The sequence below is a fragment of the Balaenoptera musculus genome, chromosome 7, assembly GCF_009873245.2.
Source record: "Balaenoptera musculus isolate JJ_BM4_2016_0621 chromosome 7, mBalMus1.pri.v3, whole genome shotgun sequence".
NCBI lineage: Eukaryota > Metazoa > Chordata > Mammalia > Artiodactyla > Balaenopteridae > Balaenoptera > Balaenoptera musculus.
The window spans coordinates 13,323,897-13,345,649 of record NC_045791.1 but is presented as its reverse complement, the minus strand read 5'-3'; the positions used below and the strand labels follow the sequence as shown (position 1 = coordinate 13,345,649).

At 49.7% G+C, this 21,753-nt stretch overlaps 1 protein-coding gene across 1 annotated transcript; it reads left to right on the top strand.

Annotated features, from left to right (window-relative positions):
• Positions 1-1,848: 1,848 nt before the first annotated feature.
• LOC118897835 (5-hydroxytryptamine receptor 5B-like) lies at positions 1,849-19,357 on the top strand. Its single transcript, XM_036857214.1, is given in 5 exon segments — positions 1,849-2,287; positions 2,289-2,591; positions 15,322-15,667; positions 17,763-17,889; positions 19,053-19,357. Coding segments are annotated over 2 exon segments (621 nt in total). The 5' UTR covers positions 1,849-1,969; the 3' UTR covers positions 15,322-15,667; positions 17,763-17,889; positions 19,053-19,357.
• Positions 19,358-21,753: the final 2,396 nt, after the last annotated feature.

Sequence of the window (21,753 nt, the reverse complement as noted above, 5' to 3'; positions counted from 1 at the left end):
CAGTAAGCCTAAGGGCTTCTCTGACCACAGCTGCCCCCATCTCTGTGATCCCTGAACAACCTATCATTTCTGAGATTTTTTTGTCAACCACTTGACACTTACGCCTGCAAGTCCAAGTTTTTTTTTTTTTTTTGGCTGTGTTGGGTCTTCGGTTCTGTGCGAGGGCTTTCTCTAGTTGTGGCAAGCGGGGGCCACTCTTCATTGTTTCATTGTGGTGCGCGGACCTCTCACTATCGCGGCCTCTCTTGTTGTGGAGCACAGGCTCCAGACGCACAGGCTCAGTAGTTGTGGCGCACGGGCTTAGTTGCTCCGCGGCATGTGGGATCTTCCCAGACCAGGGCTCGAACCCGTGTCCCCTGCATTGGCAGGCAGATTCTCAACCACTGCGCCACCAGGGAAGCCCCAAGTCCAAGTATTTTTATCTTGACTCCTTTGCCTGTTGCTCCTTATGCCCCAGCCAGGGGTGAGTCTGGGTGTGTAAGCAAGGCCAGTCCCACACAGGATGCAGAAGGCAAGAGTCCCCACTCTGTGAATGGACGAGGAAGGGAGAGTAAGGAGGACATTCTCTGTGTCCCTCCTGCAGGGTCCAGATCCCCAAGGATTGCCCCAGATGCCAGGGGTGGGCTGCTCAGAGGACCAGGGAAGAAACACTTCCCCCCGCTGCAGCCCAGGGAACCTTTCCAGAAAGAGCCTCTTCTGGGCGCCCTGCTCAGCCTGAGGCTGTTCCCGGGGTGTTAGTAAGAAGCCAGTGAATGGCCGCCAGTCCGGCTGCCCTGACAAGAGAAGGGGCGGTTTGGGCTCTGTGTTCGTTAGGTTTCTAGTCTACTCCCAGGCACAGAAGTATTGCAGCTTTAGGCCGATTTAATTATGACTGAACTATTTTTTAAAGTGTAAGAGACTGAAAATGGGGGTTGGGCGGCGGGTTAGGGGAATTTCTCTTCTCACTGGTTTCCACCTTTGCCCAGGGGTCCACAAAATATAAGCCGATCCTCACCCTGGATGTGAAAAACTGGAAGACATACACTCGGGTCAGGAACTTCCGCAAAGGGAGGGCGGGGTGGGAATGCGAGTAGGGACGTAATGGGACGGGTTAGCGATGGCGAGGAGGTGGCGAACCCTCCCGCGCAGAGCCGCTGCCAAACTGCCTAGAAGCCGCCTTCTTTCTGCACAGAGCCAGAGAGGGAACTTCTCAAGGCAGCCGGAAGCCTCGCCGGGCCGAGGTGCGGCAGGCAGGATGGAGCCGGGTTGAGGAGCTTCCCGTTTGACATACCCAACACCTGAGTCTCCTAGTTCACCTAGGATGGGGATCGAGGAAACCAGAATCTCTCGGTCCGGGAGAGGGCCGGTCCCTACGTTTCCGGATGTCAAACTGTGCCCCAGGCTGGTCCCAGGGATCCGCGAAGGTGGCGGCCGCGGGATTCCTAGGCAACTGTGAACCTTCTCCGCGGACGCCCGCGTTACGGTTCTCTCGGCGCGGCGGGAGCGGGGAGACTCGCGGGACGGCCTGAAGGCCCGGCTCCAGTCGGCGGGCTCTCCGGACCACCCGTCCCCGCGCACCCCGGGCGCAGCTCTACTCCAGGGGCCGCCGGCTCGTGGTGGGGTCCACTCTCCAAGCCCGCCCTGCGCGCGGACACCGCGTGCTCTCGGATTCCCAGCCCTACGACAGCCCGCTGCCCCCGGGACGGCGAGGAGACGCGGGAAGGACCGGCGCGTCCGGCGCAGCTGGACTCCTGAGGGGTCCCACTTTTTTTTTTTTTTTTCCTCCACTGGAAAAGAGGTCTACGAGCGCTCCAAGCAGAGGCGCCAAAGGAGGGCTGCGGCACAATGAGGGACCGTGGTAGGACGAACTGGACCCCTCTCTGCCCTCCCCGGGCACACGGGTCCCCCCTCCGACGCCCGCGCCCTCCCTGTCCACGCTGAGCGCCAGGGGCGCGTGCGTCCCCGCCGAGGAGCCGGGATCCCGCGCGCCATGGAAGCAGCTAACCTCTCGGTGGCCTCCACCGGGGTCGCCCTTCGCCTGGGACCCGACGCCTAGAGCAGCAGCCCAAGCCCCGGCGGGGTCGTCCAGTTGACCCCAGGCGGCGCCGCCCTGCCTGGTCGAGAGCCGCCCTTCTCTGTCTTCACGGCGCTGGTGGTGACGCAGCTGGTGCGGCTGATCGCGGCCACTTTCCTGTGGAACCTGCTGGTCTTGGTCACCATGCTGCGCGTCCGCGCCCTCCACCGTGTGCCGCATAACGTGGTGGCCTCGACGGCCGTGTCGGACGAGCTCGTGGCAGCGCTGGTGCATCACGCCCCTGAGCCTGGCGAGCGAGCTGTCGACCGGGCGACGGTGGCGGCTGGGCCGGAGCTTGTGCCGCGTGTGGATCTCCTTCGACGTGCTGCGCTGCCCCGCCAGCATCTGGAACGTGGCGGCCATCGCCCTGGCCCGATACTGGACCATCACGCGCCACCTGCCGTACACGCCGCGCACCTGCCGCCGAGCCTCGGTGCTCATGATCGCGCTCACCTGGGCCCTCTCCGCGCTCATCGCCCTCGCGCCGCTGCTCTCCGGCTGGGGCGAGGCGAACGACGCTCGGCTCCGGCGCTGCTAGGTGAGCCAGGAACCCTCCTACGCCGTCTTCTCCACCTGGGGCGCCTTCTACCTGCCTCTGGGCGTGGTGCTATCTGTCTACTGGAAGATATACAAGGCGGCCAAGTTTCGCGTCGGTCGCCGCCGCAGGGCTGTGCTGCCGTTGCCCGCCACCGTGCAGGTGAGGCGCGTGTTGAGCAATGGGGCTTTGGGGAAGCGGGTCGCTGCGGGAGGAGGAAGCTTGGCGAAAGGGAGAGCTGGCGGTGACAGTTTGCGCACTTGGCGCACGCGCGAAAAGGTTGGCCCCCAGCGGAGCCGGAGCGGCCGGGGAGTTTGCTATCTGCTCTCCTGCAGCGCACACCGAGGGGCGCATCACCTGCGCCTGGCGCGCACGCGAAGGGTCCGCCAGCTGCGTAGCTGGTGCGCGCGGGAGAAGGGGTTCCAGCACGTGCACACTGGGGCTGGAGCTGGAGCCGGCACCGCTGCACCACGCGGCTGAAGGGGGCGACAGGGGCAGCGTTGCTCGGTAGCGGTGAGGGCACGTCTGATTTCGCTGCGCCCTCTGTTGCTTTTCCCCTGGAGCTATTGTGTCCATTCGAGTCTTCCGCCGCCAACTTCCTAGTCCCGGCTAGACCAAGCGCGACTGCAGGGGGCTGGGAATACGTCCTGCAGAGGAGCGAATTCCTGTGACCGTTCGCCCCTTATTTAATGTCTCCACTGCGCCCCCGTCCACACCCTGCTGTCCAGAGACGATTCCCCAACCCTATCGGTCAGCTCCCTGCCAAGGCGGAAGTGAGGATAAAAATGAATCCAAGTGTCGCTTTGCTTTCACTGTCCCAACCTCAGTGCTATCTTTCAGTGACTTCGGAACGAGATAGAACCGTGGGTTGAAATCCCAGCTGGGGACATTGGGGCAGTTGCTTAATCTCTGTGGGCTTTGTTTCCTCCACTTTGAATAAGTGAATTCCTACTTCATAGGGCTGTTGGTTTACGTGAGATGAAGCATGCGAGGCACCTAGCACAGTCCCTGGCAAACGGGGAATGGGGGGCAGAGCTGGCTGGAGCAAGGAGATCCACAGCGCGTTGCCTGGCAATCTACAATCGGCCCGCGCATAAGCCTGGAAATGAATGAGATGGAGGAACCTGCATTTGGCAGAACTTCTCTCCATTGTATTTAGAGTCGGGGCTCTCTGCCTTTTGGCCAGACCCTAACAGATGACACTTCCCTCCTCACCCTGGAAGCCCCAAACTCTCCTTTTGAGTGAATGGGGGTTTCAGGCTCTCAGTCCTAGAGAATAACAGGACTTACTGCCCCTTTCCTAATACAATATATGGACCAGGGAAAGGGGGCATGAGAGGGGAAGGAAAGAGACGGGGTACGTTCTTCTGTTGTTAGTTTTGTTCTACTTTTGAAAGTTAACTCCGATACTTAGGTTATTCAAACGTGTGTATTTTTAAAAGCAGGCGTCTCGCCAACCCGCACTGCCCTTCATTAAATGGCAGAGGAGTTTTGTAGGATAAAATAGGAATGTCAGCTGGAAAGTGTTGGTAGGGGAGAGCTTTATTCAGAATTAATGACGTCCTTTGAAAGGTCCCTCGGAAATCCTGGGGGGATCATCGCTTTTCTCTCTGCTGGCCGAGGTAGGGCTGGCTTTTACTGACTACATCAATCCAGTGCGCACCCAGAGAAATCATGGTGAAACGGATGCCAGAAAGGCTTGCCAAGCCTGAGTTGAGTGTTCATTTTTGACAGAACCCATTCAGGCGGGTGATACAAAGCAGATGTGCCTGGTCGGGAGCCTGGCCAATGGGGAGGCCACTGGCAGGGAGAAAGAGCTCTACTAGGAGGCAGGGCAGCGTGGTGCCCTGATTTAGCCACCCGCTGGCGCCACCTGCTGGGGCGAGCCCCTTCCGCACCTTGTGCTGCAAGTCTCTGCTCTAGGACACAGCATTGGTCTAAGTCACGCTGAGTCCTGACTCATATGATGCTGAGATACATCTACAGATGAGATGGGGTTCGAGAACACCCTGCTTCTTTAGGCTCCAGCAAGCTGTCACTCAAAACTCCTGGGTACTGTTGCTGAGTCAGCATTTGCAAGCTTGCTGACCACAGGACACCCAGACAGAAATTTAAAATAATGTGCCGGGAGTACTCTCTCCATGCGTTCCCCCACCTGCTTTTGTCTGCCCTCCGGGGAAATGAGTCAAGTTGCATTTAGGTCCTGCAAAGTGTCTTTACTGCTTTCTGTGGGTGACGGAAGCACTTAGGAAGGCAGAAGGCCTCTGGTCATGAGGCTGTGCACGCCCTTCATCTATTTTCAGGATTCTGTGACTAGGTCCCAACACTCAAATAGTATCCGAAAGGGATCTGCAACAGTGCCTCAAGTTTTTAAAGTACAGAAGGAAAGCAATGCTGACTGAGTTCCCTCTTTCAGGCACTGTGCCACTTTACCTACATCTTCTTATTTAATCCTCAGGGTCCAGACAAATTGGCACTACAGTCTCTGTTCGTCAGGATAAGCTAAGATATGCCGCGTAACATAGAACCCCCAGACTAACAGTTTATCTCACTCTCACTTAAAGTTCAGTGTGGGTCTGCCGGCCCTCCTCCTGCTCAGCTCTCCTCCAGGCGGTGACTCATGGATCCGGGCCCCTTGTCATCCTTTAGCTATGCTGTCCTGAACATGTGGCTTCCAAGGTTGCTGTGGAAGGGGAAGCAAGACCTGCAGATACAGCATCTTTTACCTGCTTTACCCTGAAGTGGCCCTTCGGGTCACAGTCCATTGGCCAGACACGGTGAAAACTTGGGGAGCCTCTGGCTATTTGGTGAACACTAACGGTCTTCGCCACACAGCTCTCATTTTACAGATGACCAAACTCAAGTGCCATAAAGTGAGTTCATCTATGACCACACAGTTATGGGGTGGAAAAGCTGCAGTTTGTCCCGGATCTAAAAGTCACTGTTCTTTTCCACCCCTTTTTCAGTATGGCATGCTCTCTCCAGGAACTTAACTTCTGAGCGCTGTCACAAGCATCTCACAAGCATCTAGACCTGCATGGGAGAGAGGCAGTCATATCCCAGTCAAGGTGGGTCATGGGATGTCAACTAAAAAAAAAAGCACAACCTAAAAGATGAGAAGTATGTTTTAGTCAGTGGACTTTCTGAGGACTTAAGCCCGAAGGCAGCCTCTCAGGCCGCTCTGAGGGACGGCTCCAAAGAGGTAAGGAAGGAACCAGGATATATAGAGAAATCAGGTAGTCGGAACTTCAAAAGATTACTGTTAATTAAAGAAAACCTGATATCTTAAGTTTGTTTTTTAATAAATTTATTTATTTATTTATCCATCTTTGGCCATGTTGGGTCCTCGTTGCTGCGCACAGGCCTTCTCCAGTTGCGGCGAGCGGGGGCCACCCTTTGCTGCGGTGCACGGGTTTCTCATTGTGGTGGCTTCTCTCGTTGCAGAGCACAGGTTCTAGGCGTGTGGGCTTCAGCAGTTGTGGCGCACGGGCTCAGTAGTTGTGGCTCGCGGGCTATAGAACGCAGGCCCAGCAGCTGTGGCGCACGAGCCTAGTTGCTCCGCGGCATGTGGGATCTTCCCGGACCAGGGTTCGAACCCGTGTCCCCTGTCTTGGCAGGCGATTCCTAACCACTGGGCCACCAGGGAAGCCCCAGATATCTTAAGTTAATGAATTTAGCGCTTGTCTATGTACGGGAAGATGCAAGAGTCTGGGCTCATTGAAATCATCCCTTTGATTTGCGCCTTAGCTATCTGGGGCCTGTATCCTGCTTTTCTTTGTCCTGAATCCCCTCAGGGTGCACAGTTCCGTGGCTGATGGCTTGAGGGCCTCAATATCCTCTGTTTACTGATATGGCAGGCGACATTTTTCATGCACAGGGAGCAGGATCTCAAAACTAGGCCCGTGAACACCTTTCCAGGAGAGCTGAACACAGTTGAGCACAGAGGTACTGCCAGCTTCTCTTGGGAGACGGGATTAATTCCCACCTGCATCCCTGTTTTCAGCCTCACAGACTGAGCACGACACACAGAGTATATTCTGCCCTCAGCATGCACCTCCCATGGGTTATGACTGTTTCCTTCTGCCCTGTGCCTTTTACTGCTTGGAAGAAGAAAAAAACAAAGCCAATAGAGATGATTTGTTTGGCTTTTAAAATGCGACGTCGAACATTTTGTTCTTTTTAATTATCTGATATCTGTGCACAAGTTGATACTGGGGCCATTTTATTCATTAGGCACGGTGAGTACACTACCGAGAGCCAGCATACTTATAGGGGCCTGTGGAAATAGTTTAATTTTAATTTCTTTTAGAGGAAAAAATGAATATAATTGTTAATGAATATGTAATAATGAGCCCAGCCTCGATTACATTAGTCTTTATAATAATATGGTCATAAAATATAATTTTTAATATTTTTTAATGGAGGAAGGACCCACAGAGGCAAGGATGCCTCGGGCTCGTGAAGGTTATAACGTGGCCCTGGTTGATACCCTTCACTCATTCACTCAATCAATAAACATGTGTTGGGAGACAGTGTGCACAGTGGTTAAGAGCATGGGATTTAGAAGCAAGAAGACCTGGATTTCAATTCTTTTTGTGCCACTTATTAGCACTTCAGCCAAGTGAGTTCATCTCCATCTGCATTCCCCTGTAGGTAAAATGGAAATATTGCCATCTGCCTCTTAAAATTCTTGTGAAGAGTAGATGAGATAATAGTGTATGTGGAGTGACTAAAATAGTAAACCCTAAATGATAGCTGCTGCACTATCTTCATTATTACTTTTTGAAATTCTTCTTATAAATTATAAGTAATAAACTATTATTTTATACCTCTTACCATTATAGGTGGGTTTGCTATTTATTTCTTAACAATTAGTGCAAAGCTTAGCGTCTTAAGACCACAAACATGTATGAACTCACAGTTTCCGTGGGGCAGGCATTGGGAATGGCTTAGCTGGGCGGTTCTGGCACAAGGTCTCTTGTGGTTGTAGCTGTGGCTTGTTTGCATGTCTGTTAGCAGGACGTCTCCACAAGGCTGCTTGAGTGTCATCACAACATGGCCTCTGGCTTCCCCTAGCCTGAGACAGTGAAGCAAGGAGGAAACTGCAGTCAGTGCCTTTTATGATCTGGTCTCAGAAGTTATATTCCATCACTTCCCTTATATTCTGTCCCTTAGAAGTGAGTCACTAACTCCAGTCCATACTCAAGGGAGGGGGAATTAGGCTTCACCTTTGGGAAACGTGTCAATGAACCCGTGGATGTATTTTAAAACCCCTTCAAAAAGACACGCAGATGGGTTCAAGGTTACTTGGCTGACTTGTAGTGACCTATGCATCAGACAATGTAGTAGCCTTTGAGGTTTCATAGAAGTGGTCTCTGCTCTCAAGGGATTAATTTTAGTAAGCCACAATTACAGAATTAATAATAAATTCTTATAGGTGCTTTTCTAGAAGTCTGGCCAGAGGGCAGTGATCCCAAAAGACTGATAGTGTACGGGAAAGCACTTTGGAACCTGTAAAGGTCAAAATAAATTTGTAGTATTGAGCTATAGCGTTTACGATGACTTGGATCCGAATTTTAGATAATGTTATATTACAAAATATTTGGCTCTCCAGCCCACTTCTCCACATTAGTAGATTTGTGTTGCGAGCATACAGTATATAAGCCCTAAGTGACCTGAAATCTGTACAGAGCCCTTGACGTTTTTGCCACTTTTCCAATGTTTAGTTGTCATCTGTTCCTCTCCAAAGACCAGCGGCTGGTGGGCTTGTGTACAGAACCACGTGTGGGACCTGGCTTCAGTCAGAGCTCAGATATGGGAAGAGGATGGTGGAAAATCATCACCCTTGTTCTGATTCCATCTATTAAAAGAAATATGACTGAAACACATTCCCATGCCAGACTGCAAGGTTATTTTAACTTTAGAAAAATAAATTGTATTAATCAAATTGTATCAGTGGTAACAATACATCTGGCTTATGGTTTGATTCTTTTAAGATTGGCACTGAGAGTTTCCAGAACTACTTGGGTGGATGAAGGAGCGTTTTCTCTATACTTTTAGAACTATCCCTGGCTTTCCCCTCTCTATAAACTTCTCCCTTGTTCTCTTACATCATTCTGCTCATTCTGTCTCTTTACATCTGCTTCCGTTTCTCTTTTCTCTGATTGGACTGTTGGGGAAGAGTGGAAAGGGGAGGGGAAACGAAAGGGGAGGTAGATGGGCATGGTGCAGGGATCATGTGTTTTCACCAATGACCTTTAAATCCGTGTAGTCCTTGGAAGAGATTGAGCTTCTCAGTGGTAGAATGACATCCAGACTCCATGGTTATTAACCCTTTGGTAAGTCACAGAATTCGTTGAAGACTGAACAAACCTTTGGACTTGCTGTCCAGAAAGGCTACTGTAGGCACTTGCTTGCCCAGCGTGCCTAGGGCACTCCCTGAAGCCCATCTCTGGAGAGTGAACACTCAGCCTTTCCTCCTACTGGCTCTCCCAAGGGATGGAACCCCCAGTGCAGCAGGAACTGGGCCTCTCTGAGGCGGGGCCGTGGTGGTCAGGGGAGCCATGGCCCCCTAAGAAGGCCGGTCAGAACACTGAGGCTGGACGATGCGTGTGCAAAAGGCGAAACCTCCCCTCTCTCCATGACACCCTCCTTCTGTGCACAGACTCTCTGGCCTGGGAGTCTAGGCACCTCGGGGTAAGAGCTCTTGCCTCAACAGACGACCTTCCATTGGCCTCCACCCATAAAGGGGGGTGACTAGATCAGAGGACATAAGAGCAGAAACAAATGTCATGTAACTTTAATTAACACACTTGATTACAATTTCCCCTTCTCAGCATTAACTCCAGTGGTGCCTTAGCCATTCCAGGGTGACTGACAGCCCCGCCAAACCCATGTTTTCCAAATATAAGATTAATAGTAATTGTACTTTATATTATCATCATACCCAAAAGTTTAGCAAAACTGTACTCTGTGGTGTATATAATTACCCTCAAGGGAAAATTAATCTTTTTCAAGCCCAGCAGTGCTCTGCTTTTATTTTTTTTACAAGAAAACGTCCTTAATTTATTTTCTGGCTTCTTTTGCACAAGAGAAGCAGCTGAGAAGATTTCCTGGTCTAGTTTGTCAGATAAGCTAGACAGCTCCTGTTTACTTTGAGGGGCTACCTTGGTTAGTTATCTCTTCAAGATGCCTTTAGAAATGCAGCTTGGAGCTTGGTTATCTCAGTGCACCTTGGGCAGAGAGAATGGAGCTCTGGATATTCCAACTCCTGACCCTCCGAGCTCTGGTTAGAAATGGGGGATTCCAGTGACAACCCAGATTGCCTTCAACCGAAATCGGAAACGTCTCAGTGTCCTCTGCCCTCTGCCCTCTGCCCTCTGCCCTCTCTCAGATGTTGCAGGGCTTGATGAGTCACTAGGGTTAGTGTGCCTCCTCACACCAGCCTTGTGAAACGCCTCCCTGTACTGGGTGCCTGACCATGCATCACAGTGCAAACTGGTTGGTCCCAGAAGCGATTAGTAACCTTCCTTCTTTCTGCTTTCCTTTTCTAGTTCACATTAGGTTGTTCATCCGACAACATTAGAGGTTTACATATGTGGCAGCTGGAATTTTTGTTTTTTTAATTGGGGGGGTGGGGGGGAAGAGACAAGGGGACATGAAGCTGGCATTTCTGAGGTCCTGCCATGTACTACTGTCTCACTGTCATCCTTCAGGAAGCCCAGCATATAGATAAGGTTCTTCGTGGTTGGAGATGTGGAACTGGGGGCTCCGATTGGAATCCTATCTAATCACTAACTTGCTCTGAGCCTTGGTTTCCTCATTCCTTCTTTACTGGCTGCTGTTATAACTGAGTAAGATGGTGTGTGGAACCACATGGCAAATACTAAACGACTCTCAGGAACTGTGTAGGTCTGAGATTTTAGCCTGTTTGCAAGCAAACAAGTCGGCCTACCCTAGTTTACTGGACGCTGGCAGAAGGCAGGAGACCCCCAGATCAGAGTCAAAGGCCTTTATTACTCATGGTACACAGGCAGCACAAGCTTCATGTGTGCGTCCGTTCCCCCTTTCCTTCAAAGTTCCATGGGAGTCACATGGAGTGGCCCACTGGATTGGCATCACAAATAGTAGAGAAACTCCCAGATTAGGGAGCCCAAGTCTGTATTGACCAGGGTTGGCCAATAAGTAAACCTGCCCTTTGCTCTTAGGAAACATGAATCTTTTATGATGGGTTGCAAGTAAACCTGCCTTCTTTTCTACTGGGAGACACTATCTCTATCTTCCAAGGCTCTTTGTTCTTCAAACATCCTTGACAAGCTAGTCCAAAACAAGGGCTGTCAGTGTCTTTGCTAGCAAAATGTGCAGAAATGCAAGAGACTTAGAGTTTTCTCCCCCAAATATCTATTTATTCAGTAAGTGTTTATTGAGATTTTACTATAGGCCATATATTACAAGGTGCTGGGGACTTTTCAGTGGACGGGACACACGAGGTCCCTGCCCTCCTGGAGTGTTGATCGTGACACAATATTCAGAATGATGATTCAGAATCCATGCCCTGATATCAGAGTGCTTATGGGAATGGTGGGACAGAATATTTGAAATTGGGACTTGATGGGGAATTCCAGTATGTAGTCCCTATATCCACAGTAGGTGATTCATAAATCTCTGAGAATATATTGTCTGGCTGATTTGGTCCTTAATTAATTTTAGGTGGAAAAGCCTCAGACTCTATGGAGATGTTTAGGTGAACGCATCTTTTAGGTCATGTCCCCTTCTCCTTCCCTTCCATTCCCTGGCAGAAAGAAACCATACAGGCCTGGAACCAAACAGGCTGGGCAGGCACCTTGGTTCTGCTTTGCCCTGCTAGTGTGGCCTTGGCCATGACATCTGATGTCTCCAAATTTCTGTGTGTCCAGAGCACCTGTCCTTTTACAGCAGGACCAAAAAGTGGCGGGTGCTACTGGTTTTGTGCCTTCAACAGTCCGTATTTTTGCCTTCAGATTAGTGGATTCTAAGCCAGCGTCAGAGGCTTGTTAAACCTGAATGGTCAGTTTTCCCACAGGTGTACAGAGGAGAGTCAGGGCAAAGAGGCTGAGGAGACACCCAACCAAAGAGGAAAGACAGAGAAGCTCAGGGATGGCCCCAGAGCTGGTTGCTAGAGCTCCTAGACATTTCCTAGGAAGCTGTAGATGTCCATTCTGAAAGCATCCCAAGCACAAATGTGATCCTAAGATAGGTTCTGTGTTTTCTCAACTGTAAAATGGAGATAATCCCTCGAAGGATTGGTGTGAGGATGAATCAAAGTCATTCGTTACAAGTGTTTAGCATAGTCTCTGTTTTACAGTGGCTTTTCTGGAGTTGTTCTTAGTGTCTTTTGGTTTACTGTTGGATATTACATTTCAAATGAAAAAAGCCAACCTTGTCAGTCTCCTAGCAAACCAGGGGGACTGCCTTTTCTTTCTACTGCCTTTTCTGTTTCTCTTCCCCCAGGATCCCTTTGAACTGAACTGACCCCATGTCTTTACTTCTGTAGCATAACAAGGATTTGGAATTGCATTAACCCAGGGAGGAACTCAAGTGCCTGGGAGGTCATTGAGGTCAGCGGAGAAATGGCTGGGAAAGTGCCCATTAATGAGCTGAGTGGGAGAAAGACAAACATCACCTGACACTTCCTCTTGTGCTCTGACACTACTTTTCCCTCCGGAAAATGGACTGCTACGATTCACGGGGTGATTTCAGGGTGACACGTTTTATCCCCCAGGCTTCCTTTGGTGGATAATGGTGGTCTACTATGAGGGAATTGGTCAGTGTTATCTCTTCTAAAGGGGAGAGGTGACCTGCAACTCCCACCTGTCTTGGGACCGGAAACCTTGGGACGGCTCATTAAAGAGGGGGTGCCCGCTGGCCCCCAGAGGGCGTGTGTTTGCCAAGACAGGCCTTTGTAAGGGGCAGAGGGATGGAGAGGAGGGAAGTGCTGGTTGGTCTCCACGAGAGAACTTTTCCTTCTCTCTCTCCAAGTGGCAGCGGGAAGATGCTGGGTTTACACTAACAAAGGAAAGGACTCAAATTTGTCCATATCACCATGATCTGTTTCAGGCTGACCTAGTGATTCTCTGAATAAATAGAGATGAAGGTGGGGGGAAGTAGCAGAGACCAAGAATTTGAAGGTAGAGCTGAGGATGAGGAGCCCCAGGTTTGCCAGGTCAGACCACGTGGTCGCCTTCTTGGCTCCCACCGTCCTGCCCCAGGCGAGAGGAGACAGGGCTCTTCCCTCTGTGGACACTGTGAAGTGCCCCGCGGTTGGGTGGCTCTCCTGATGCCTGCTTCCAGTTGTGTCTGGGAGGGAAACTAGATGCCAGTCCTTGCCTGGGAGCCCCTTGCCTCTGAGTTTTCTCCAGCATCATGACTGGCAGCATTCCGGGAAGGAAGAGAACTGCAGGTGCAGACCATGCTGTTGAAATGGCAACTTAGCAGCTGTTTCCTGGGCACCTGTCAGGCGCCAGGTGGTGCTGCCAGGCAGGTGCCGTACAAGGAAGACCCAGGCCTGCCCTTGTTCAGCTTGGCCCCGAGGGGTGCCACATATAACACCCATGATCACACACATTGCTACAAAGGAGGGGAACATGATACCAAATCACAGGGAGATGTGACTGAGTTTAGAGGGGTGCTGACTGGAAAAAAAAGCACAATGTGAGAGTTGTGACTTCTTAAGTTTTATTTGGGGCAAAATGAGGACTATAGCCTGGGAGACAGCATTTCAGATAGCTCTGAGAAACTGCTCCAAAGAGGCAGGGGGGAAGGGCAGTATATATGTGATTTTGGTGAAGGGGGACTACATACAATCAAGCACATATTTTTTTGCAGAAGGTTTCTGCTAGTCACGAGGAGCAGTCGTCACCATGAAGGATTTTAGTGCTTTTCTATATATGAGGCAATGCAAGAATTGGGCTCATAAAATCCTCTCCTGAAAATATCTAACTATCTGAAGACCTGTTCTGCCAGTTTTTCCCAGAGCAAAGAGGGCCTCATTCCTGCTCTCCACCCTGAACGCCTTTCAGGGGGTGTTGAAGGTCAGCCACTGCAGCGGCTCATGATTTAATCCTTGTAGAGGTAGATGGCAAGTGCCAGTTTGTAGTTGACAGGGGCAGGAAGGCCGCTCTGAGAGGGCTGGTGGTCTTTAAGCTGAGACTCATCAAAGAATGGGGGTACAATGGAATATTACTCAGCCATAAAAAGAAACGAAATTGAGTTATTTGTAGTGAGGTGGATGGACCTAGAGTCTGTCATACAGAGTGAAGTAAGTCAGAAAGAGAAAAACAAATACCGTATGCTAACGCATATATATGGAATCAAAGGAAAAAAAAAAAAAAGGTCATGAAGAACCTAGGGGCATGACGGGAATAAAGACACAGACGTACTAGAGAATGGACTTGAGGATATGGGGAGGGGGAAGGGTAAGCTGGGTGAAGTGAGAGAGTGGCATGGACACATATACACTACCAAACATAAAATAGATAGCTAGTGGGAAGCAACCGCATAGCACAGGGAGAACAGCTCGGTGCTTTGTGACCACCTAGAGGGGTGGGGTAGTAGGGAAGGTGGGAGGGAAGGAGACGCAAGAGGGAAGAGATATGGGAACATATGCATATGTATAACTGATTCACTTTGTTATAAAGCAGAAACTGACACACCATTGTAAAGCAATTATACTCCAATAAAGATGTTAAAAAAAAAAAGAATGGGGGTGAGAGGGTGGAGAGAGTGTGCCTGAGGCTCCTGAAATGGTAGCTAATTATCACCACAAAGGCATTCACAGCTTGTTTATTTTAAGCTAAGCAATGCAAAATTATCTCCCAATTTAAAGTGAATCCCTTTAGCACAGGAGCGTATAATTTCTTGCAGTATTGATGTTTACAGGCTGCCTCTCCCGGGAACTTTGTGAGGGGGCAGGCCTGGGTTTGCTCTCTCCGGGGCCCTAGTCCCAGCCCCGCCCGCCTCCACGAGTATTGAATGGTGAGTGCTGTGCACGCAACGCGTTCCCAGTTCCCGACCGTGGGGACTTGGTCGCCCGGCTTCCCAGGTCAGGGAATGCCTCGGCCGGCGGGGCGGGGACTCAAGCCAGGGTGTGACACCAAGGCGCCAACCCTTTTTTTTTTTTTTTAAATTAATTATTTATTTATTTATTTATTCATGGCTGTATTGGGTCTTCATCTCTGTGCGAGGGCTTTCTCCAGTTGTGGCAAGTGGGGGCCACTCTTCATCGCGGTGCGCGGGCCTCTCATTATCGCGGCCTCTCGTTGCGGAGCACAGGCTCCAGACGCGCAGGCTCAGTAATTGTGGCTCACGGGCTTAGTTGCTCCGCGGCATGCGGGATCTTCCCAGACCAGAGCTCGAACCCGTGTCCCCTGCATTGGCAGGCGGATTCTCAACCACTGCGCCACCAGGGAAGCCCCTAGGCGCCAGCTCTTAACCTTCTCCCCGTTCCCCGCTTTTTAGATCATATTATTTGACATTGTAGGGACCACCACTCTCACTCCCTGAAGAGCCTTCAGAATTTATTTTAACCTACGGTTTCAAGGACTTTTTCGCCTAATATTTACTGATGGAGTATGGGATCAATGCATCTTGAGTGAGGCAGGAGGGGAGGGGTCGGCCAAGGTTGGAGTGGCCTCATGTCGCTGTACCATCTGATGATACGTTTTATTTCTGAATTCCACGTTTCCTTTGTTCCCAGGTGAAGGAGGCCCCTCCCGAGGCTGAGATGGTGTTCACGGGGGTGGCCTTTCAGATGAACAGAGCCTCGTGGCGGAAGCGTGAGGAGAAGCGGGCGGCCGTGATGGTGGGCGTTCTCATCGGCGTGTTCGTGCTGTGCTGCAGCCCCTTCTTCCTGACGGAGCTCATCAGCCCCCTCTGTGCCTGCAGCCTGCCCCCCATCTGGAAAAGCGTATTCCTGTGGCTTGGCTACTCCAACTCTTTCTTCAACCCCCTGATTTACACGGCATTGAACAAGAACTACAACAGTGCCTTCAGGAAACTTCTCACCAAGCAGAGATAAACCCAGGGCTTGGAGAGACACGCAGGTAGGGTCGTGGGGAGGGAACTGGGATCTCTCCCCTTCACCCGAGATCTGGGTGGGAGCCTTCCCCACAGCTGAGTATTAATGACGTTTGGGAACCATACCACTTGGGCCTGGACTATAGGAGCAGCAGTGCCAAAGGTTCTCCAGAAAAACAGCAAATGGTTGGCAAGCGTGCAGCTATGTCCTCTTGCCGTGTATGTGGCAGACATTGCTAATTGATCTCGGCACATTTCCCCACTGAGGAGGAACCTGGCCTCAGAATCCTCTTCAGACAGCACATCAGGCGGTTACTGCAAATTGGCTAGAATTCATACAAGAGTCAAAGCTGATTTGTCCTTCCTTTATCTAATTAGCATATTCCTCAGCACAGGGCCCCAGTGGCCTGTTTGGTGGCCCACTCAGGAGCCTGTCTTCTTTGTGAAACAGCCCTCCCCTCACCCTTATCCACCCAATTCAACTTATCTTTCCCAAATTCCAAGGCAGTGTATCCCAATTTGGGTGACAAGGATCATCTGAACTTTTGTTTTCTAAAAAAATTGTCCAGTTCAACCCATATCTACTGAATCAGACTTGCAAAGAAGAGGTCTGGTAATTTATATTTTATTAAGTTCTCTAGATGATCTTTTTTTTAATCAGTGAGAGGCACTGCTGGATGCTTAGGCTGCTCTTTAGAGCAATTAAATTGGCATTTCTGGGGGGTACAATCCGGGCAGTAGTGCTTTTTAAAGCTCCCTGGGTGATTCCACTGTGTAGCCAGCACTGGGAAACCCTGGTGAGGCCTTTCCTCTGCTTCTGTGCAAGGGAGAGCAGCTGTGAGAAATGTTTCCATTACTTCACCATTCTGACTTGTATACGTAATAAAGTACTTCTGAAGCATTCATTTCTGGGTTCAGAATCATTCACACGTGATTGGTCACACACACGGATACATGTTCGTATGTACATACACTCACGTGTATGTCACTGCGATGGGGAAAATGTCTGCTGTGAAACTAAAACACAAACACCAGCACCAACCCCTCCCCCCAAAACTGCCACAGTGAATCTTGGCCTTCCTGAAAATGTTAAATGTGGCCCAGGTATGGAGGAATCCAAGGGCCTTGATGAGGGGGGTGCCTGGACTAAGTCATCTTGGCCAGAGTCTACCTGATTTTGGAGGTGGCTGGCTGCCTATTGATTAGGTGTTTTAATTTACATGAAACAGTTCACCCCACCATTGGCTCACTTGATGTCTGACGTATGCAGACCATCTTTCAACTTACACTATAGAGTATCTGTACTTTGGAGTTTATCAGAATATAGGTCCACTGGGCCTTTTCCAAAATCTTTGGGACAGATAGAATCCCTTTTTAAGTTTTAGAAATGCAATATGGTGTGTAATCCATAGATTAATTAATACCCCCAGCTGGTCTGGGCCAGCAGCCTCTAATCAAACACATGGGTACTTCTGCAGTAAAATGCATGAATATTTACACTGTGAGAAAAGAACTAAAAATAACCTCACACTGGGTCAGATCAGATTTTATCATCAAATGAGTTAGAAACAACCTTTGTTTCCTGAGCTTTCTGTGCTTTGCTATTGAGGACCCGTATAACCTCAAGCCATCTGAAGCCCCAAACTTGCTCAGCCCTGCTGAGAGGAGGGATTCTGCAGGGAGTCTGGGAAGAGTACGTGGTCCAATCATTCCTTTGCTGCTAGAGGACGGGACATGGCCCCTAGGACAGCCTTCTTGGAGTCGTAGTTTGGAAATATGTTCTTCTCTTTCATTGAAGGTGCTTCAAGAAATAGTCTTATGAAACTTATCAATGCCTTTCACATAAAGCTGTAGTTGAAGTCATCTGATTACACTCTTTGTGAAGGCATGTTTTCTTATGATAATGGGAACTTTTAATTGACCATGTTTCCGTTTTTATTCTGATCAGGAGGCAGAACCAAATTTATGGCTTAACTTTGGAATCTATGTAGGAAGGGGTAACCTACTTGTGTTTGATGTTCCTAGCCAGTCTATAATCCCAATTCTTATTTAGGTTCTCCCTATTCTAGCGTTTTATGTCTTATTTATACTTTACCATCATATTCTGTGTATTTCCTACAGGCTGCCTCAAATCCTCTGTGAACTGAGACAGGGAAGAAAGGACCGGGAGATGATTGACAAGCTGGATGCAGTGGAAAAGGTGGGCACATCATTACTGATCAAATGACGTCCTCAAACATCGTCACCGGTGGGTTTTAAGGGCTATATAGCTCAAGCTTGGGGCTAGTGAGGATCCTCCCCTCTTGGTTGAAAGACGCTAGGTGGTGGTAATGGTCTTCTCCCCGTCCCTCCCCTCATAAAACACACAACCAGGAATACATTTAACAATACTCTTTATTGAGCACCCACCGCGTGTAGCTGCTATACTAGGTTTCATATACAAATACTCGTTTAATCCTACGTCTATCCTACAAGGTAGGTACTGTCCTCATTAAATCATGTTCCAAGAGGGTGAGAAGCTTGCCTGTGGTCACACAGCACATGGTAGAACAGTACCTGGACTCAAGTCTGCCTGAATCCAAACATGGGAAAGTGAAGGGAACACAACAGAGATCTGACTGGACTCCATGTTTCAATGTTGGCTTGCATTTCGCAGCACGGGATCCACACCTGGTGTAGTGGCCCCACTTGCATTGTTCTGGTTGGATTTCAGGCAGGAGCCTTAGAGGAAGAGCCTAGGTATGGTTGGGGGGTGGGGAGGGGAATGCAAGTTTTTGGTTTACTCTCACTATTGGATAGGATGCTTTATCACTGTGTTCATTTGGCCTGGGCTTTGACTTAATGCAGGATCATTATGGAAGCATCCCAGGCAGAAGGAATCATTTATGTTGAGTTCTTCTTGAAAGGGAGTTGTTGCCGGCCAACTTGATGGCAATTTCTGTTGGATCTTTCAGAGTTGAACTTTTTCTTCAGTTAGTGAGGCCTTCCCTGACTACTCACTATAATTACAAAATGCTCAGTTTCTGAGACAGAGCAGTTGATGATTAACTTTATGTAAGGATGTACTTGTAATTCCTTTCAATACAGAGTATCAGAAGTAGAAATCTATAGACAAACTAATGGATTTACAATAAACATTGCAGGAACTCCCTTAAGCCTAATGTCTCTGTTCTGCCTCAAATCTCTCTGCCTGTAGGACATGAGGGAGACAGGGTTGGGAGGCTGTAAGAGGAATTAATCTCTTCCTTGCCAGAATTTATTTGCTGATTAAGTTATCACTAAAGGGTCTTCATGTCCAAATCCAATTCCATAAAGTTCCAGGCCTGTAGGGTGGGTGTGGCTAACCTCATAGTTTTATTTTGTAAATTTAGTCCTGCATAAAGTATGCTCCTCTTCTCCCCTTTATCGCAGCCTCCATGTTTCTTCAGGCGTGTCTGAAGGGAATCTGGATTCTGCTCACGACTGCTGTCCTCTGTGAGCATCTCTTCCACATGGGGGTTCCACCCCCGGAAGCCCTCTCTTCTGGCCCCTGACCTTCTCCCTCCACACTAAAGCTGGATGATACAGAGAAGTGTCTTTTAAAACTCCAGGTCACAACTTGTCATGAAATCAATTGGTGATCATCTCAGACAGCTGTGTTCTCAGTGTCTGTACACAATCACTACAGAATCTGGGTGGCGCAGAGCGACAAGCCTTCACTCCCTGCTAAGGTGTCTGTGAGTTGCTGGGATTTCACTGATCCAGGCTGGGCTCTTCTGGGCTCAGCTTCAAGCTGCGGGTTGGTCTCCATGTATCTCTGAACCTTCTCGGGCCAGCAGGGTAAGTTCTTTTCCAGACAGATGTGCAAGGGGACAAGCCCGGCACACAGCACATTCTCAAACCTTTGCTCCTATCAAGGCTGCTAATAACCCACAGACCAGACCGAGCCCAAAGTCAAGAGTGGGGAAGCACACTCCATCTGCCAGGGTGCCATGACAAACGTGTCCGCTCTGGGGAGTGAAGAATGCAATCCAATAATTCAATGCTTAGCATTTTCCAAAAGTTACGTAGGACAGGAAAAACAGCAGAGTGTAGTGTGGAAAGGGTAAGCACTGTCTCATAAAACCCCTTCCAGGCACGTTTCAGCTGGATTATCAGTCACCGCTTAGCCAGACTCCCCACTTCTGTCCTTGGCCCCCCTGCAGTCCGTAGTCAGCACAGCCGCCAGAGGGGTCTCTACTGAAATCTTCTCAAAACCCTCCAGTGGTTTCCCACGCAGGACCCCTTCCTGCTCCTCGGACTCACCTGCTGGGCCTGCTCCTACCTACACCTTGACACTTGCTACCCCCTCTGCCTGGAATTCTCTTCACACGGTATCTATGTGATTCATCCCTTCACTAGTAGTGAGGTTTTGTTTATTAATATTTATTTAATGCTAAGAACACAGATATCCTAAAGAAGGGGCCGACAATTAAAGAACAGTCTCTTTTTTTTTTCTAAATAGGATTTTCGTAATAAAACCACTAGTGATTCAAACCTCTAAAACAGAAAAGTACACAAATCTAGAAAAATGCACAACATATTTTCTCTCTTACTGGAATTAATCTGACAACACCTAAATATTATCTTTAAGAAAGAGCAATATTAAAATTGTGCAAAGAGACAGTACCCATAGCTTTTAAACCATGAAACCAGTACCTGGCTTGTAATCAAATGAAAGCATGTAAAACAGTCTGCAGTTTATAGAATTCAAAGAAAATCAGGGTGACTAAAAAGTGAAAGAAAGGCAATTAGGGGGGCTTCCCTGGTGGCGCAGTGGTTAAGAATCTGCCTGCCAATGCACGGGACACGGGTTCGAGCCCTGGTCTGGGAAGATCCCACATGCCGCGGAGCAACTAGGCCCGTGAGCCACAACTACTGAGCCTGCGCGTCTGGAGCCTGTGCTCCGCAACGGGAGAGGCCGCGATAGTGAGAGGCCCGCGCACCGCGATGAAGAGTGGCCCCGCTCACCGCAACTGGAGAGAGCCCTCGCACAGAAACGAAGACCCAACACAGCCAAAAATAAATAAATAAATAAATAAATTAAAAAAAAAAAAGAAAGGCAATTAGGCACAGGAGATACCCTGTAAAGCAGGATGTCTACTGCAAGCTTGGATGAAACCAGGAGGCTCTGAACGCCGAGAATCACTGATCAGACGGATAAAATGACGCATCTATGATAGGCAGCAAATTATCTGGCTGTCTGGTAAAACTTCCAGAATATAAACTGAGGTAGTTTTCAGTAAAGAATGCAAAGTAGTATCCCCTGCCTATGCATTATAAAATTGCAGCCATCACCACCAAACCAGACACTTTGCTGGTTTGCTTAGTCAGCACACTGAAGCAAAATGCGATAGCGTACGTGTTACCTGTTTGTACACTTTCCCCTCAGGAGTGTACCTCTAGGAAAACAGGTTCCTTTGCCTGCTTGGGTCTATTCCCAGGGCCTGACCCCGAGCAGAAGCTCAAATATTTGTTGGTTGAATGAATGAGTGAACAGGGATTTATTTTTTCTCATGGAATAAGAAAGGAGGCAAGCGGTCCCCACGTTGGTTCGGAAGCTCGTCGTGCCTTCAGGGAGCCAGGCTCTTTCCAGCCTTTCACTCAGGGTGCCGCTGTCCTTTCTGACGGTCTGGAAATGGCGAAGCCTGCTCCAGCGCCCTGCTCCTCCCCAGCCACCTGCGGAACAGAAGCGCTTCTCTGCATCTCGTGCTGATCATCAGCAGGAAGGAGGTCTCCTCCGTATTGGCCGTAACTGGGCTAGACACCCAATTATGTGCACGTCTGTAGACCAATTCTTGGCAAACAGAAATAGAATTCTCATGACTGTTTTAGGACAGCTGTCACGCTTCCTCTCCTGGGGCTGGACACACTGCCGCCCAGAGCTGGACAAAATTGGTTCCGCTGGCCAGGAGAGGGACCACCCACATCAGGTTTCCACAGAGGACAGGCGCAACTCCCCCGGACCACGACTCAGAGGTCCCATCTCCATCTTTTAAAGCCCGAAAGCCAGAGGAACACGGGTTGTGCCGTGATCCTCACGAGACGGAGGCAACCGTACAGCAGCCCTGGTCTGTTCCCGGGATGCAGTCAC